Genomic DNA, 17261 nt, shown 5'->3' on the forward strand with positions numbered 1-17261 from the left:
AGTAGATGATGATAATTCTAGGCCTTCTCTTGGCAATTTGGAGACTTGGAAACAGCTCTGTTAAAGGGCAGTTAAAGTTTTCATGGAGTACATAATATCTGGGGAAGAAAGGTTAGCTGACTTGTTCTCCATCTCTCTTCTGTGATTTTTGTGAATTCTGGAAACCTTCCACAGAATCAGCCCAGAAAAGTAATTTTAAATTTTGGGTTTTAAATCTGATACTTTCTTGTGCACTCCTTCTCCATTTCCCTGCTGATTTGATGCTGCTTTGCTAATGTTTCAGTTGTTTATGTTGTTGTGCATTTGAACATTTAGCAAGCTGTGGTAATTCTTGCCCTCCAGACTGATGATGAAGAAGAGTCTTTCATTTTGGAGGATCCCTTTCTCTTGAACATTGATAACACGGATACACACTCCTATGACACCTCTTCTGTGGCCAGCTCTGACAGTGGCGACAGGACACACCTGAAAAGGTACTGCAGCCTCATGCAGGGAGGTCAAACCTTTTGTGAAGGGCTTCTGCTTACATCCATTAGAAATAAGTCCTCCTTTTTTCATAAAACACTGTTATTCCTCCAGGATCACATAGGCAAAGATGGGATTTGTAGTTGCACTGGGGGTGGCCTGTTTGAGCAATAATGGCATTTTATGGGAGATGGATTAGTTAAATTTCTCCATATTTTAATGGAATCTTTGAAGTACTGAATCATGTTAACTCTAAAGAAAATGTTTCAAAGGGTTGTCTGACCTAGTCTGCAAGTAGCTGGTGGTTATTTGTAAAAGGCAACTGCTGTCACTTCGGTGAGTGGACTGCTAATATTGACATCTAATTCGTGATAATTAACTCTAATACTGCTGCTATGTGTTATTAATTACTCAAATTATGGCCTGAGCCACTCCCATGGCTGCCTTGTGTGCCATGAGCAATTGCACAGGATATGAACACTCTGAAGTCGCATGGTTTATGTTGGCATAGGGTGGTGTACAGACTCTGTCCCTTCTTTTTTCAAATAAGATTGTTTGTACTGAGAGAAATGTTACATGGAGTTGCTTAAACTTCTTCCAGTACAGAGTATGCAGAAAAACCTGGAGGTGTTCTGTCACCTTTGGGTAAGGCTAGTTGCCATGGTTATGGGTCCTTAGCCATAACACCAGCTACTAACAAGATATTTAATGAACCTCTGTGGGAGCTGCTTGCTTGTGCACCTCTGGAGAGAGAACAACCCAATGTTTCCCTGGTAGTTTTGGGAATTTGGCTCTCTGGTGGTGTGAGCTCGGCAACAAAATCGCAGTTTTGCTGGGGAATTTCCCTGTCTTGCCTTTTAGAGTTTACCAGAGCTGTTTTGAAATAACTGATCCTGCACTAGTTAGTTTTAAAGGGCATATTCTCCACAAACAGAAGCATTTAAGCTTTCATATCGGGTGAGCTGTGTATTAATTGAAGGCTGTTCTCTGCCATACACCCAGTTTTCCTACAGGTCTGCATTCTGCTAATGAGCCTTTTCCAGTTGTGCATTTTCTGTAGATACTCACCTTTACAGGTTTAAACTTCCTCACTCACTGAAAGAGCTGAAATGTTGCTTTCAGAATGTATTAGTGAATTCTAAGGCTTGTAGATATGTGCTTGAAACTGACCATTTGTTTGGGGAAGTAGTTTTTTTTTACTCCAGAAGATGAGTTAAAACCAAACTGTGTGCAGGCAGAGCAGGCTTTGCTGATTATCTCATGTCTTACCTCATTCTGTGGCCCCAAGACAAAGAATGGAAATTGCATGACTTACAGGTGTATGCAGAATTTACCTGCTGGCTTGGCTGTGAGTTAGGCAAAGTTCCAAGCTTTTATTCTGCTCTAATGCTTTTTGGTTTGTTTCTTAATTCCTTAGGAAGAAAAAACTCCCAGATTCTCTCTCACTCCATGGATCAGTGATACGGCTCTCACTCCTGAAAGGAATTTCTGCCCAAATAGTGTCTGCAGCAGTAAGTGTCATCTTCTGGGCAACTCCACTAAGAAAAATTTGAAACTCTTTTGGTATCTATTAGGGAGGTGTGTGAGATCTCCTGTCTGACCCTACTGTTAGTTCTGTGTAACACCATGTTAGGGGCATCAGCTACTAACCTGCAGTCTATAGGCAGCAATGAATCAAGGCTTAGCTGACATGCTGCAGCAGTGATGTGGTAGGTCACTTTTAGCACTGATTTGTGTTGTTAGATGTTGTGAAGCTTGGTGGGAAATGTTCATATAACATGAAAGTGTGCTTGAAGGTGCTGGAACTGGGTTTGCTCAATGCCTCCAACAGACACATGGCTCTTTGAGAAGAGCACAGTAACTTCCACATGGAATTACAGGATATTCTGCTTCCTCTCTATTTCTGGGTGTTTCTAGCCAGTGGTTCCCTCAGCTCTGTCTGCCCTGGTGGGACCATTAAAATGCAGCTGGTGGTGATTTTTCTGTGTGTTGTAGTTGTTCTAATTATTAGACATGCATCATCTATGAGTTGTGTCTCTCACTCATGGGTTCTCCTGTTTCCTCAGGACAAAGTGGATGCTGGCTTGCCCACTGCAATTGTAAGTACTCTTACAGTTTTCAAAGATTGTATATTTAGTTTTCATGCCAGTTTGTTAAAGCAGTATTTAAGACAGCTGATAAATGCATCTTGCTTGACTTTTCAAGTGTGAGGAGTGGGAGCAGCAGCATGAAAGCTCCCTGGGGGCAGAGTTCAGCCTTCCTTCATTGCCCAGCTGCCCCTTTGCTGAGCAAGCCTCACACCCTCCTTTTTTTATGTCATCACCAGAGCTTCTTAGCTGAGCACCTGACATGTCTCCATCTGTTGAGCACACTGAATTTCCCTAATTGTTTCTTCTTTGCCAATTATTGCTTTGACAGCTTTTATGGAAACTTAAACTGGAGTGCTGCAAATGATGGGTTCAAAATCTCTTGTCTCTCTGTCTGAAGTATTAACTAAAAAGCTGTCTGAAGGATACTCCTGCTTAGCAATTTGCATCAAAGTTGAAGTTAAGCATACTAATCATGTCTAAATATGTCAGAAACTGCCTGTAGGAGAATGAGAAGAGAAACATTTTAATGAGGTGAAATACAGTCAATATTTGTTTTGCCCTTGTGAAGTGAGTTTTAATGTTTTACAAAGGAACTAAAGGTGTGCTCAGTCCCTTCGACTGTAGCAACAGCAGCCCATAAGAAAATATACTTTTGTTTAAAAAGAAGAGGAAAAAGTAGTCACTTCTAAGGCAAAAGACTACCTTAGAAAACAGTGAAGTTGGAAACACGCTGTAACTGATATGTACGTAGAATAAAAACCTGTACTTAAACATCCAGACATTTTATTTTTTTTAATCTGACTTAGACTTGATAAGAAATAAAAAGTAGAACAAGATATATAGACAAGACTATATCTACAGCATTATGTGATTTCTAGTAAGTTTTATTTCATTGAGTGCAGGTTGGCAAGTGCAGTAGGATCTTTGAGGATATGTTTAATAGGATTTGTTTAATTCCCCATGGAAAGAAATTGGAGTCTCTGGTTTGTTGTAGACTGCTCTTCAGGGGGCCAACACTAGCCAGGGTTTTAGAATAGTTCAGATGTGGAAGTAGCAGCTGATTTAGGATAAAATCCCAAGTATTTATAGTCAGCAATTACACCGAAAGAGTGAGACTGACTTAAGAAAGATGAAATTTTGCTGTGGGTACCACTCTGAGCATTTGAATTACAAAAAGCAGAGGAAAAAGCAGCCCTCTGATCTTGACATAGTCTGTGTGATGGTTGTTCAGGTGTAGTACCTATCTGTCTTCATCTAGGAATTGTGCTTGTTACTTATAAATTGAAAAAGTTATAACCTTTGAAATCTTCCATTGAAATCTTCCAGTCTTTTGGCAAACTTTGCTTGATAAGTGGTGGATTTGTGAAAGATGTTTCTTCTGCTTTCTATCTTCCTGCATGACTGTTTCAGGCAGCATCAAATCTGATAGCAGTGGGGACTTCCCATGGGTTAGCACTGATATTTGGTAAGTTAAAAATAAAGTCTGGAGTTTTTTTTGCATTTTAATGATCTTAAAATATGCAAAATGGCTAAAAACCGCCAGCCTGATTTATAACTGCAGGCTGGGTTTCTTCTAAGATGTTGTTTGTGCTAAATGTGTTTCTCTTTCAGTAAAGAAATGAAGCAGGAGTAATATTTGTCATCCTTATTCATGTTTCTTGTGCATTGTTGGGGTTTGGCACTTTGATATTGAGAAATTTTACCACGTGGGAATTGTCTAAAGAGTCTTTTCTATGTTTGAATAGAAAATACTCTGTTTTCATGTGTAAGAGACCACAACCTGTATGCAGCCATCATCAGTAATAATCTTCTGCCCTGTGTCCAAATAGGTGTCAGCTTTATGGAAGGTGTGTTCCCTGGGAAGTGGGGCTTCTGACCCCTGGCTGTCTGCAGACCTGTGCCCTGGGTGTTTCCTTCCCTGCCTTTCCCCTGCACCAGGCAGACACCTCTGGGTCCCTTCATTCTGTCATTCTGTTCTTCCTCTTATCACCAAACTCTCTTACAAGGTTTTCTGAGCTTGTGCCTCTGTTTGCCCAGCTTACCAGCTGGGACAGAACAGCTCTTGAACTGTTCCCATTCACATTCAGGTTTTGTGCCCTTTGCCTATGTAGCCCAGTTCTTATCCAGTTTACAAATTTCAGTGTATTTATTGATGCTGGTTGCAATTCTTGGAGACCAAAAGTTACAGGGGACAGGGTACTCCATAGAGATGGGAAAGACTGAAAGTGCAAGACTCACCTTCCTAGGTATTTAGGCATTAAACTATTTGATGCCATTTGTTTAATTTAACATTCAACCAATTCTGCTCCCTGAAGGGAAGGTGGATTGAAGAGAGCCTCAGATCCCACCCAAAGGTCCATGGTGATGGGTAAGGGGCAGTGGACCTGCACTGAGGGGAACTCTGATGAAGATTTTCATCCTGAGGGTGTTCAAGCATTAGATAAAGTTGAGACAGGTTGTGTCTCTTTGCCTGGGGATATTCAAAATTCAGCAAGGCCCTGAGCTGGCTGGTCTCTTTGACCTTGCTTGGAGCAGCAGGACTGGGCCAGAGACCTCCATGCACAGCTCCCTTACAGCTGAAATGACTCCATGATTCTGTGCTGTAATTTAAAAGTGATGAGGAATGGAAGTACAGTGTCCAGTTTTGTTTCAGGATGCTTCCTGGACACTTATTCTCTGCTGAATTCCTTCAGTTCTGTAACTAAAACTTGGGCGTTCACCCCAGTGCTCTCAGATCTATCTAAAAAAGAGAAATCCTGACAGGATAGGGCTCTAGAAGGCTTTGTTTTGTGCAAAGAGAGGGTTTGAGATCTGGCTTGGGTTTATTCTGAAATTTTAACCAAGACTATATTTCTGTAGACCAGTCAATATATCTACTGGTTTTTTACTAGCTGTGTAAATTAGGGTGAGATTTACTCTCTGAAGGTTGGTAAAGTGTGTGCAGGGTTTATACTGTACAGTGGGAACATAACATCTTTTTTGCATGCAAAATTGTAGGTCCATTTTTTGGTTTCTTAATGTATTTCTCTGAATTGTTGTCACTAATACATTTTTAAACTTTATTTTTTCTTTCATATATTTGATTTCAGCTAATTTGTCTCTTCTTCTAAGCCCACCTGTACTCATGACTTGTCTGCTCTGTCCTTATTATAGACAACTTGGGAAACTTTCATTCTGCTTTTGTGAATGCTTCTGTTGACTCCTGAAACATCATCACAGGGCAGTTCTCAGGCTGCACATGTAAAATTGAAAAGCCAACTTTCCTTCTGGGTTAATGTTGGATTAGATGCCAAGTCTGACATCCTGGAAGTGTTGCAGAAGAGGTAGTAGGAGGGGATGTCTGGAGGCCTGGAGACACTCTCCTTTGGTAACTGGGTGAAAATAGTTTTACCGGTTATGTTACAGTGAAATTCCAGTTTTATTTCCTCTCAAATGTCTATTTTTTTGGTCTTCTATGCATTGAAATTCAAATTTATAAGCTCACTTTTTAAACTGCCTGGTTTTAGAACACTAGACATCACAGCATCATTTCTTGAATAAATCAGAAGGGGAAACATTAACCAAAGGAAACACTCAGCAAAATCTGAAATTTCTCTTCTTTGGAGATTGTCACATATGTGCTGTTCATTGCTTCACTCCTTCCTCTTACATTGATTTCTGGCTTTTCTCTCCTCTTTTGGCCCTTTCTGTGTGGACTGAAAGGCAAAGGTACAGTACCACTGCTGTGTGCATGTCCCTGCATGACCAGGCCCTGTGTTGCCCAGGTTGCATGTTGTCTGTGCCAGGATATCAGGGGCAGCTCAGCAGTGCAGGAACCACTTGGTGGATGATGCTGCTGGGAATTGCTTAGTGGGTGCATGTGCACTGCACACTCCCAGATTCTCCAGGCAGGGACAATAGAGGAGCAGGTAAATGTGATTTTTGTAATGTCCTAGGGCAGCAGGTGCATTGCTATTTGTAAAGGTGTTGTTTTGGGGAAGGACAAGGCTCTTCCATGAGATCACTATCCACCCACAGCATTTCTTGGCACTGTGCCTAATAAAATCAGTAGTGTGTCAGTAATTCTGCAGAAAACCAAGCAGGCCTTTCAAACTCAGGACATAAGGCAAAGATCTTGATGAAAACCTGGTGATCCAAGCAGTATCAACTTCTGCAGTGCTATGCTCATTTCTTTGGTTTGGAAAATGACTTCTTTCACATCCACAAACTTGTCTTTATTCTGTATGTCCAGAATTGTATTTCAACTCCATCTCATTTTGACTTCAGAGTCTGAAAGCAGCACAGTTACAGTTACTGCTGGAACATTTTCGGATGAAGAATTGCCTTATGCAAATTGAAAAATTAAAAACATTTTTTGGCAATTGATAGCCACCTTTGTTTCAAGCATTTGGCAAAAGCTTTTTATGTTTAATCCTTAAATGTGCCTTACTTGCAAGTTGATAATACAAGTCTGGAAAATCATTAGATCAGCTTTTATAACCTTTATAAAAGACTTTTGCTATTGTCTTTTTTTATTACTTTGCCTGCTTATTAATAGAAGCTCATTGATTTTCTGATCTTGCTTTGCCTTGGAAGCAATTTCATCCGTATTATAGTTGAGGGTTTTTTTGTTTTTAAATCTTGTCTCATAGCTCTTATTGTGTGTCATCTTTTGACTGTCTGGAAAAAAGAACAAGTACTGGATTGGTCATACAAATCACTTAATTTTGGGATACAACAGGGGCCTTGTTTGTTTTCAATTGACATTGCAGGTGAGGGAAAAAGCAAATGGCTTCTGAAAGTTCCTGTGGGGATACATATAAAGATGTAAAACCTTTTCAGAGAAACCTGTGGAGGATTCTCCTTTTTCATGCCTGAGAAGACGCAGGTTACTGATTGAGTCAGTGACAGGCTTAGGCTGAAGTGGAAAGTACTTCCATGAATGAAGAAGTCATTCACCTTTAATGTAAGGAGCTGCAATATTCCCCTATTTTCAAACAGATTTTTATGGTTAGGTGGTATTTTTGTAAATGAACTGCATTTCCAGGCCTCTGGAACAGGTACTGTTTCTTTGGATCTTGACACCATTGGAAGAATATATCTCTATGAAACCTGTTTTCCAGCTGTAGCTCTGTTTTCTCTGAACTTCTGTGGAAATCTTTCATAATTCATCTTCTTTTTCCTTTACCTGTTCTGATCTATGCTGTGAACACCCCTCTCACAGTGATGTCAAGGTGTGTCCTAGCGGCATGGCCAAGAATGTTTTCTCCTCACTCTGAGCAGTGCTTTAGAGTAATCTAGGTGTTCAGCTGTTGTTACTGGTGTTTATTTCTGAACTCCACTCCTGCCTCTTCATACAGGTGGGATTTGAAAGGGGACTCCCACTCTCACTGTCTGAACAGACTGATAAATGCATTACTTTGGGCAAGAAATGCAAGATACATCCATGCTTTGTTTCACAGCCAGAACATTCCCAACAGTGCTGCAGAAACATGTCCCATGCCCTGGGCACATCTTCCAGGGTGGTTTCTGTGCTCAGCTCTGTTTCCTTGAGCCAATGCTTTCCCTTCCTTGCTCAAAGTGAATTCTGCACACAGTGTTATTGTGGTGCTTCTGATGTATTTCATATCCCTGTAGTCTTCATTCCAAGAGTTCTCACAAAGCATCTTTTCCCACTCCCTCACTCAAAAGCAGGACAAAAGCAGAAAGAGGTGGAAAAAGCAGCTCCAGAACATTTTTCTTAGCTTTTGAGAGCGGTGCACCAAAGACAGGCAGAGGATTCTCAACCAAACTAATGAAGAGCAGCATCTTGTAAAGTGCTTGTGAGTCTCTCATGGTGGGAGCCTCCAAGAACTTGGCACAGACAGAGGTGCCCATGGTTTGTGGTGTGCAGGAATGGACAGGGCATGGCCCTGCAGCAGTGCAGTCCCCGTGGAGGCTCTGCAAGCCATGGCACCTCCTTTGCAGCAGCCTGTGGCTCAGGGAGGGAGTTCCTTTATAGAGTAAGAGCTGAATGCACCAGAACTCATTGAGTGTTTTAACTGTGCAGCTTGGAGACAAAAGTATCTTTTCCTCCCAGCCTTTGGCCTTTAGCAACAAAACCAAGGAGTAAAATTGCATAATAAGAATAAAATTATGTCATAAAATTTCACTTACCAAAAACCTCTGTTGGGTTTTTGTAATTGATGTTCAAAGGCAGAAATACAATGCTCAAAAGGTAGAATTAATTTTGTCATCTTCATTGCTACAACTTAAGCACTGTTGCAGAATAGTGAAAGGAAAGCTAGATACTGATTTGATTTTTCCTAGTACTTTCTTTTTCAGTATGTAATACCTCTGCATTTCCATATTTCCTGTCCCTGGTTTGTACTTCTAAAAATAATTTTTGTATTTCCCTGCAAGACAGCGTCCCACTCTTTTTGTTCTAACATGAGCTCTCATCTTGTGAACCCCTTTTTAAAAGAACTTAACTGTAAGACTGTGAATTGTTAATGCACCCCAGGTGAATTGTATGTGTAAATAATTTCATTATGTTCATTTTAACCATTGCTCTTTCTTTAATTTTTTTACCAATTGTTCTGCTCCAGATCAGAACCAGGCTCTCCGGCTGTGTCTGGGCAGCACCGCAGTTGGGGCCCAATACGGAGCCATCTCTGCTCTCAGCATCAACAATGACTGTTCCCGGCTGCTCTGTGGCTTTGCAAAAGGACAGGTAATTCCCAAAGGATGAGCTGCTCCAGTGCTCTGTCCTGAGAGGGTGCCAGCAGCTCCAAGCCAAGCCTCCTCAGTCTGTAGCTGTGTGTTGCTGGTTCAGTGCTCAGAAGCAGCACATGAAGCATGATGTGCCCAGAGCCTTTTGGGGCAGCCAATTCCTGCTGAATCAGGTTTCTGTGGAGGAAGTGAGTCATGCAGAATATAACAAAGGGTTAAATTAATTGTGACATAATTCCTGTTAAACTGAAATGTGAGATGGCTCACTGGGACAAGCAGTTTAGTCTCTCTAGGCCACTCTCTGAGGTCTGTGCGTGGTAATTAAAGCTGTTTTTTACTGTGGTGATGACCTGAAATTCTTGAAACTCATATGTAACCCCAAAGTTAATTTTTGCTAATACCATACTTGTATGACATAAGTAGCATAGCTTTTGAAGGGAAAAGGGGTTGAGTCTGTTGTATTTTTATACCAAAGGAGAGAAAGTAACTCGTGAGCAAAATTAACAAGACTAAACCAAAATAGGTAGACATTACCTTGGTAACATTGAGACGAGTACAAAGAAGGCTACTTTGCTTTTTGCATTCATTTTCCTTTGCTTTCACCTTCATAGTAGATGAAACACACCCCTGTGCCTATGATAGGACTAAATGACAGCTTGCTGCAGGCCATACTTAATCCATGCAGGACAGCAGCCAGTTTTAAATTATGCTCAGATAAAACTTTTTGGAGCAAGAGCTCTGAAACATGTGGTCTAGAAGCATTCATAGATGAATTATGGGATCACATAAAGTACTGTTTCCCTTAAAAAAGTTTTATTCAGATTGTAATCTCAGCTCTTCTGGGCAGTTATGCAGTGTGCAGTTTGGGACTTCTTGCTTCTTAGCTGAGAAATTACTTGAATTTAATATTAAGTACGAGCCAAGGTCTATTCTTCTACCTGCCTTGTCATGCTGAGCAAGCTCAGGAGGAGAGGAGGAACAAGGTTCATGGTAGCCATGGAGATGCTTGAGTTTTGCTCAGAGGTGTTAGCAGAGATTTTTCACCTGTTCACTGGTTCTGAGAGAGAAATTCACTTGACTTGTTGGGTGGTAACAAAGTTATCTTACACTCTTTAATGTTCTTATCAGGCAGATAGCTGTGAGCTGAGGGAGGTGGGGCAGGTGGGGAGAACTGGCCAAAAGGACATGATTCAGAGTTGAGATAACACATGGTGTCAGCTCTAAACACACAAGTGAACTGCTTGGAGAAACAGGACAGGAACATATTTCAGGTCACTTTTCTTTGATATGAAACCCCTACTAACTCAGGATGATAATGGCAGTATAGGAATTTGTTGCTGTACTGTAATGCATGAGGTGATGGAGAGAACCCCTTGACAGTGAGTGTGTACTGAGCAAAATCTGCTTGCAGATCACCATGTGGGATCTGGCCAGTGGGAAGCTGCTGCGATCAATAACAGATGCCCACCCTCCAGGAACAGCTATTTTGCACATCAAGGTAATAAACACTAAATCTATTGCTTTTATACCAGTTTTGTTCAGTCAGATGTGGTGACTTTCCTTGTGCAATACTTTTAGATTTTAGATGAGAGCAGCTGCCTATGACAGTGGTATCCAGAGATGAGAAAAATGAGCAGAAATTGTTTTAAAATGAAACTGAGTATACTGACATAATAGTTTTGGCTGTAAGTTGTACTGTAACAAACAACAGTTGTTGTCTGTTAGAACTCCTCTCTCCAATGCCAAAATGTATGAAGAATTAGTTGTTAGAACACATTTCTCTAAAACTTGCAGTGTTTTGACCTGAATACATGACTTGCCAAGTTTCAACTTAAAAGAATCTGAACTGTAGAAAGTAGCTTCTGTAAGCAGTTTTTCAAATAGCTTGTTGGGATTGTTTTGGGTTGAAAGAGAAATCATCTATGCCTTCTTGTTCGGCATAGTGTTACTGTCATACACAGAAAATCATACCCGAGTTTGTGCCTGGCATTGTTTTACATGGCCTCAAATGTTTGTGGGCTTACAGATTCTGGATTGCAAACACCTCCAGAAGTGTCCCCAGTGGAGACTGTGATCCTTTGCCTGAATTACTTGATAATCTTTAGAAGTTCTGGATGTTTCTGATTTGGGTCGGTCTGTAACTGCAGCCCATCCAGCAGCTCTGGCCCCAACCCATGTGCTTGAGGCTGAGAGCCCTTCTAGAGGCAGCTCAGATTTTGGTGTGCTGCAGTTCTGAGCTGCAGCATAAAGTATTGGGGCTTTGTTACCAAAATCTGGCAACAGGGCTTGCTGGGGATATGAAGGTGAAACACAAACCTTGCTTTTCTTGCACGTCATAAAAAGCCCCAGTAATTGTCTCAATTCAGTATGTTAAAGGTGTCTTTCTGTAGGTGCACTGCTTGTACTCTGTGTGTTGTTAGTACTGCCATAGCATGTATTTTTATATCCATTTTTTGTAGTTTATTTCTTAGAGCTGTTTTAATCTCGTTTTCTGCTCAGTTTACAGATGATCCGACACTCGCAATTTGCAATGACAGCGGAGGCTCCGTGTTTGAACTGTCATTTAAGTAAGATAATAACTCTACCCAGAGAAAGTACAAGAAACCAATTCTGGGTCGTGGTTTCTAATACCTAGGGAGAAAAAAACCCATTGAAACCAATGAAGTTATTGCCTGAATGTTGAAGGTGTAATTTAGGGCTGCAGTGTAATTTCTCAGCTGAAGCAAGATGCTGTGTGGCAGTGCAATAGCCAAAGAATAGCCATAGTTGTTAAGGTGTCGCTGTATTGTCCAGAATTTGACACTCCTTATGGGCTCTTGGTAGCTGTCACAAAAGTGCTGCCTCTCATTTTATCTTGGCTCATTAGTGAGAGCTGTCCTGCAGTAGCTGCTCGTTTTGCTTTTGGCCTCTTCAAGATGAGGAAGGACAAGGAAGAAGGATTGACAGTCGATCTGATCAAGTCCAGGAATTTCCCAAACCATATTCTCAGATAAGATCTTAAGGAATTCTTGTCTGTATCTGAGCAGCTGTATGGGATTGCCTCCAGTGACATGTCTGAAGTGATCCCTGGGGCTGTGCAAGGGACTTTTTAGAAGGAGTGTTTATGAAGGTTCACTCCTGAGATTGTTGGGCTGCCACCAAGCTGATCTGTGCTCTTTGCAGGAGGGTTATGGGAGTGAGGACGTGCGAGTCTCGGTGTCTCTTCAGTGGCTCCAAGGGGGAAGTTTGCTGTATTGAGCCGTTACATGCAAAGGTTGATTTGAGAGACCATCCTCTCACCCAGTATTCACTCCTGGCCATGGCCTCCCTTACTAAGGTAACTTGCTGCTTGCAGGAGACTTGATGTGAGAGATCACAAAGGAGAAGCTCTCTGCTGTATACTCAGACATTTTATTTTGCCTTCTTGCTTTCCTTGAAGATCCTGGTTATTGGCCTGAAGCCATCTCTGAAAGTGTGGATGACCTTTCCCTATGGCCGTGTGAGTAATAAAGTGAAACAGGTGCTTTTTGGGTTACGGCTACAAACATTTTCTTGGAGGGAAGGAGACGAGATCAGGAACAGGTGTTTGGTACCACTGCCTTCCACAGAACTGTGAAATTGCAGTGATAATCTGTGGGTCTGATGTGTGGAGGTTGTGGCAGAGAGGAGGTGAGAAGGCTGCTTCCACCTGTACCTCTGTGAAGATGCTGATTTTCTCAAGCAGGAGTCCTTCAGCTTCTTATCTTTCCTGCTGCAGTCTGTATGCATCCACACATGAGATTTTGACCTGATTATGGCTACAATCACCTTGGACCGGGGCCACTGTTTTATATTAGAACCATACAACAGTACCCTTAATTACAGGGACAGGAACCAAGAGGAATTTGAGCATTAAAGAGTCTTCTGAACTCTTGATTATTCGCTTTCACTGGTCAATGGCCTAATTCCTCTTGGAAAAGCAGCTGGGGGAAGATGTGGGATAGGTTATGTTAGGAGATTGGAGACAAGGGGGATATAAAGCTGCAGCTTGTTGCAGTCCATGTATCCGTGTGGGATTGGATCTACCCTGAGCAGCTTGGACACCAGTGGTGTTCTGTCTGGGTGTCCATTTTGCCAAGGGCTCCCAAATGTGTGGCTGGACCAAAGAGAACAATCTGCTGCCAGGAATTTGCTTTGCAGCCCCTGTGTGTACCAGGTGCAGTCAGAAGTGAGAAGCAGCTGATGAGCCACATTTCCTGGAGCTGAGAGTCTGCCTCGTGTGCCTTAACCACTGGCTGTGCTTTTTGTGTGACAGATGGACCCTTCGAGTGTCCCTCTGCTGGCGTGGCACTTTGTGGCTGTGCAGAACTCAGTGAACCCCATGCTTGCCTTCTGTCGAGGAGATGTCGTGTACTTCCTTCTGGTGAGCCTGGGCTGTTCTATGCTGCTTTCAGGTGGTCACATCTCATCCACACATTGAGGGATTGAGCCTCTATCTCAGTGACAGTGTGATAGCTGAGCATGCTGGGAACAGCTGCAGCTTCCCACTGGCTTGGGAAAACCAGCCTAGTGGTCACTGCTCTTCAGCTGCAGTGGTGCCTTTGCCTGGAGGCATGAGATCTACCTGTCCAGAAGTATTGATTTACAGTGTGTTTCTACTGGAGATATGTGCATGGATTGTTTTCTGGGAAAGCACACGAATTTGAGACACCATCTTAGTTTTTGCTTTAAAAGATGAGTCTGGAAAAAAACTGTGTAAAACACTAAGAAAAGATCTTTCAGTCCTGTTGGTGTGTAACTTGAGGGCATGGTGCTCATCCTGTTTAGATCTGCAGCTGTTACATGTGCAGATATGATTGTTTGGAGACAATTTCATGCTGCTTTCAGTAAGAGAGCAATACCTAGGCTTCTGAAAATCTGGCATTTTGGCTTTGGAGTGCTAAGTTTGTTTTCCATCTCTGCTATCATGTTGGACCTTAAACTTTGATTAAGCACCCAGACATGTTGTCTGGATTGAATCCTCTTTCTCCTCTCTCATCTCTCCTGGTAAAACTGGGGAGAAAGAAAAGGGTGCATGTTTAAACTTTTCTTGCTGACATGCTTGTCTGGGGGGAGCTCAGGATTCCTGGAGTCACTGTGGTGCCCAGTGGGAACTGAGAGGCTGAACTGAAGGAAGTCACTGAGTCTGAGTCAGCTTTGTCTGATTTCTCTTTTAGGTCAAGAGGGATGATAGTGGTGCAATACATGTCACAAAGCAGAGGCAGCTTCATCTGCACTATGATCTCATCAACTTTACTGTAAGTCTCAGTACTGCAGAATGGTTAAATTTTTTTGCACTAGTTTTCTTGTATCTCAATTGTCCTTAGTTCTGTGCTCTTGGCTGTGTTTATCTGATGGTAACTAACTGAAAATGTTCTTATGCTTGGGACTCTGGGAAACCAGCACAGTGTGGTAACCACCTGGGAATGGGTAGTGTAGTTGTCTTGGCTTTGGCACCTCTGGATAGAAAGTGTGCTGGAGCATAAACTGTGTGCCAAGAGGACAAGAGCTCTGGTGGATTGCCATTTGTCTACAACTGTTTTCTGTGAAGATTCCATGTAATTTCTCTGCAGAAGAACCTTTGTTATCTCTGCGTTTGAGGTTATGCATGTGTGCAGTTGTGAAGTGGCTGTGTATAGTAACTAAGCTACTGGCTGTCCCAGAATTCCCAGTAGGGGTACTCAGGGATATGGCCAGAGCCTATTTCCTTGGCTCTAATGGAGAATGCATTGCTGAAATGTGGAATTTGGTGCTTTTGCAGTGGATCAACTCACGGACAGCAGTGCTGCTGGACAGTGTGGAGAAGCTGCACGTCATAGACCGTCAGACTCAGGAGGAGCTGGAGACCATCGAGATCTCAGAGGTTCAGCTGGTCTACAACAGCAGCCACTTCAAGTCTCTGGCCACGGGGGGCAATGTCAGCGAGGCCTTGGTAGGCACTGGTGGCTATGTTTGATGTAGGCCCTAAGTGGAAGCCTGGAGGGAAAAAGCCTTTTGGGAGCATCTCAGAAGTCAGGCAGGGTGGTGATGTGGGCAGCTAACAGACAGCTCATGTTTCCTTTGGTGCATTGAAGGGTGTAGGAACTCCTCTTTTACCAAGCTTTGGAATACGCTGTCTAAGATAAAAGCTGATGTGCTTTATTATTTAAGAGGATTTTTTACTTAATACACCACAGACTGGAGCACTGGCTACTGGCAGGCAAACTGCTGTTGTAGCAGCTCTTATTTCAATGGTTGTCTTTTCATCTGTGTGCCCTGCACATTTGCTCTTGAGGAAGATATGTGAAGAAGCAAGTGACAAGAAAAGGGCCCCATAACTTTTTGACACCTGAGGGTAGAGTCAGAGCCTTACTTCATCATGTCTTTGGGTAGCCAGAGCTCAGCAGCACCTGAAGCTGAGTTCACAAGCAGGAGGGAGTGACAGCAGAGCTCTTTGACTTACTACTGCTCAGCAATCTGTGATGCTCTTTCTCCAGCCCTCATTTTGATTTCTGCATTACAAAGGATCTTTGAAGTGTATTTATGTTGTTTGGGAAATTAAAAAAAAAAACCCAAAACACAGTTTTACTTGCATGTGATTTTTCTCCCTGTAGGCACTGGTTGGAGAGAAAGCTTGTTACCAGTCCATCAGCAGCTGTGGTGGTCAGGTCTTTTACCTTGGAACTAAGGTAAGTTGGGGGAATTTTTCAATAAAAATACAGTGCATTCAGTGTTGATGGTAGCTCTTCTAGAAAAGGGCAATTTGTCTTCTGTGGAGATGTGTATTGGGAAAAGGTTCTTTGTGAACTTACGTTGTGGGGTGAAGGAAATGTGCAATAATTTGGTTTTAGCCAAGGTATGGGCTGAGTGAGACATTGTCATAGTTTCACAATATCCTGATTCATTCTGCTTCAGAGTAAACTTAACCTTACTTTACTAATATGTCCTCTGCCCTAAGCTTCTCTGTCTCTGTTATAAATGTGCTAGGGAATAAGCAGAAGAAAATAAGACAGCAGCTAAAGCTGGGCTCCAATTTATACTGCTTGAGGGTTGCTTTTTTTATTCATCTGTACTGGCGTGCTGTGGTGAGTCTGTGGGGTACTATAGGCTGCATGAGCAACTGCCAGTAAATAACTTTCAATTTCTTTTTTTCTTTCCCAGTCTGTTCATGTCTTGACATTGAGAAGCTGGAGAGAGGTATGTTGAGAGGGAGACTATACAACTTAGCCTTGAATTGCTTAAATCTATCTCAAAGGGGGGGAGGGGAGCATTTGTGAATCATTTTTTGGGCACTGTGTTCAGGATTCCTGATTGCTACACAGAGCCAGTGCTGTGGATACACTGATTTTCATGGGGACACTGGGACTCCTGCTTGCCTAAATTCCCAGGCTGAATGGAGACCCTGTTCTCCCAAACAAGACATCATACCTTGCTCTGTGTCAGCTTTTGTTAGTGCAATGCATGACTTAGGAAGAGTGTATGATGAAACCTTCTACAAGCTTGTGTGCAAACTTGTGTCTACCACACAAGCATCCAGGAGTGAAAGAGAACCTGCTTCACTAGAGTTTGTCTCTAGCTCCTGCAGGAGCTGCATAATAAAATCCATCAAAGACTACCTGGAATGTTTATAGGATTTTAGGTCCTTGTTGGTTGAAGATGTTTTTTGGAACATCATTTCTCTGACAGCTGAAACCCCATCAATGCCCACACTAAAGTTCTTAGTGATCTATTTAGATCTGTTCCTGTGTTGTACTTTTCACTTGAATCAAACAGCTGTTTTCCTTTCTGCATCACCACTTTGCAGTATGTTTATTCAGTGTGTGCATGTTTTCTCTCAGGCTTTGTTTTGCAAGGCTAAGCAGAGCTCTTTCAGCTCTTTTGAGATTACTTTGCCATTCCTTTCTTTATTTGTAGTCATTGTTCTCCGTGTGTCCTGTGTGCTCAGTTTCTTGGGCATGGGCAAACAGTTTCCCACATATTGCTCTGGGTAAGGTCTTACAAGTGCCATGCACAGTGTCACCCCTTCTTCACAGTCTCTGC

The 17261-nt window shown here is 42.3% G+C and overlaps 1 protein-coding gene across 2 annotated transcripts in view; it reads left to right on the forward strand.

Moving 5' to 3' along the window:
• The window catches only part of VPS8 (VPS8 subunit of CORVET complex), a 65466-nt gene that overhangs the window by 1969 nt on the left and 46236 nt on the right, over positions 1 to 17261 (forward strand). For both annotated transcript variants that reach the window (XM_053951185.1, XM_053951186.1), the window contains exons 3-16: positions 343 to 473; positions 1883 to 1976; positions 2532 to 2564; positions 3966 to 4020; positions 9122 to 9246; positions 10657 to 10743; positions 11745 to 11812; positions 12408 to 12561; positions 12664 to 12723; positions 13519 to 13626; positions 14420 to 14500; positions 15004 to 15174; positions 15836 to 15910; positions 16383 to 16418. In XM_053951185.1, the coding sequence (XP_053807160.1) occupies positions 343 to 473; positions 1883 to 1976; positions 2532 to 2564; positions 3966 to 4020; positions 9122 to 9246; positions 10657 to 10743; positions 11745 to 11812; positions 12408 to 12561; positions 12664 to 12723; positions 13519 to 13626; positions 14420 to 14500; positions 15004 to 15174; positions 15836 to 15910; positions 16383 to 16418 (1278 nt within the window). The remainder of the gene's footprint in view (positions 1 to 342; positions 474 to 1882; positions 1977 to 2531; positions 2565 to 3965; positions 4021 to 9121; positions 9247 to 10656; positions 10744 to 11744; positions 11813 to 12407; positions 12562 to 12663; positions 12724 to 13518; positions 13627 to 14419; positions 14501 to 15003; positions 15175 to 15835; positions 15911 to 16382; positions 16419 to 17261) is intronic.

The sequence above is a fragment of the Vidua chalybeata genome, chromosome 10 (assembly GCF_026979565.1).
Source record: "Vidua chalybeata isolate OUT-0048 chromosome 10, bVidCha1 merged haplotype, whole genome shotgun sequence".
Lineage (NCBI taxonomy): Eukaryota > Metazoa > Chordata > Aves > Passeriformes > Viduidae > Vidua > Vidua chalybeata.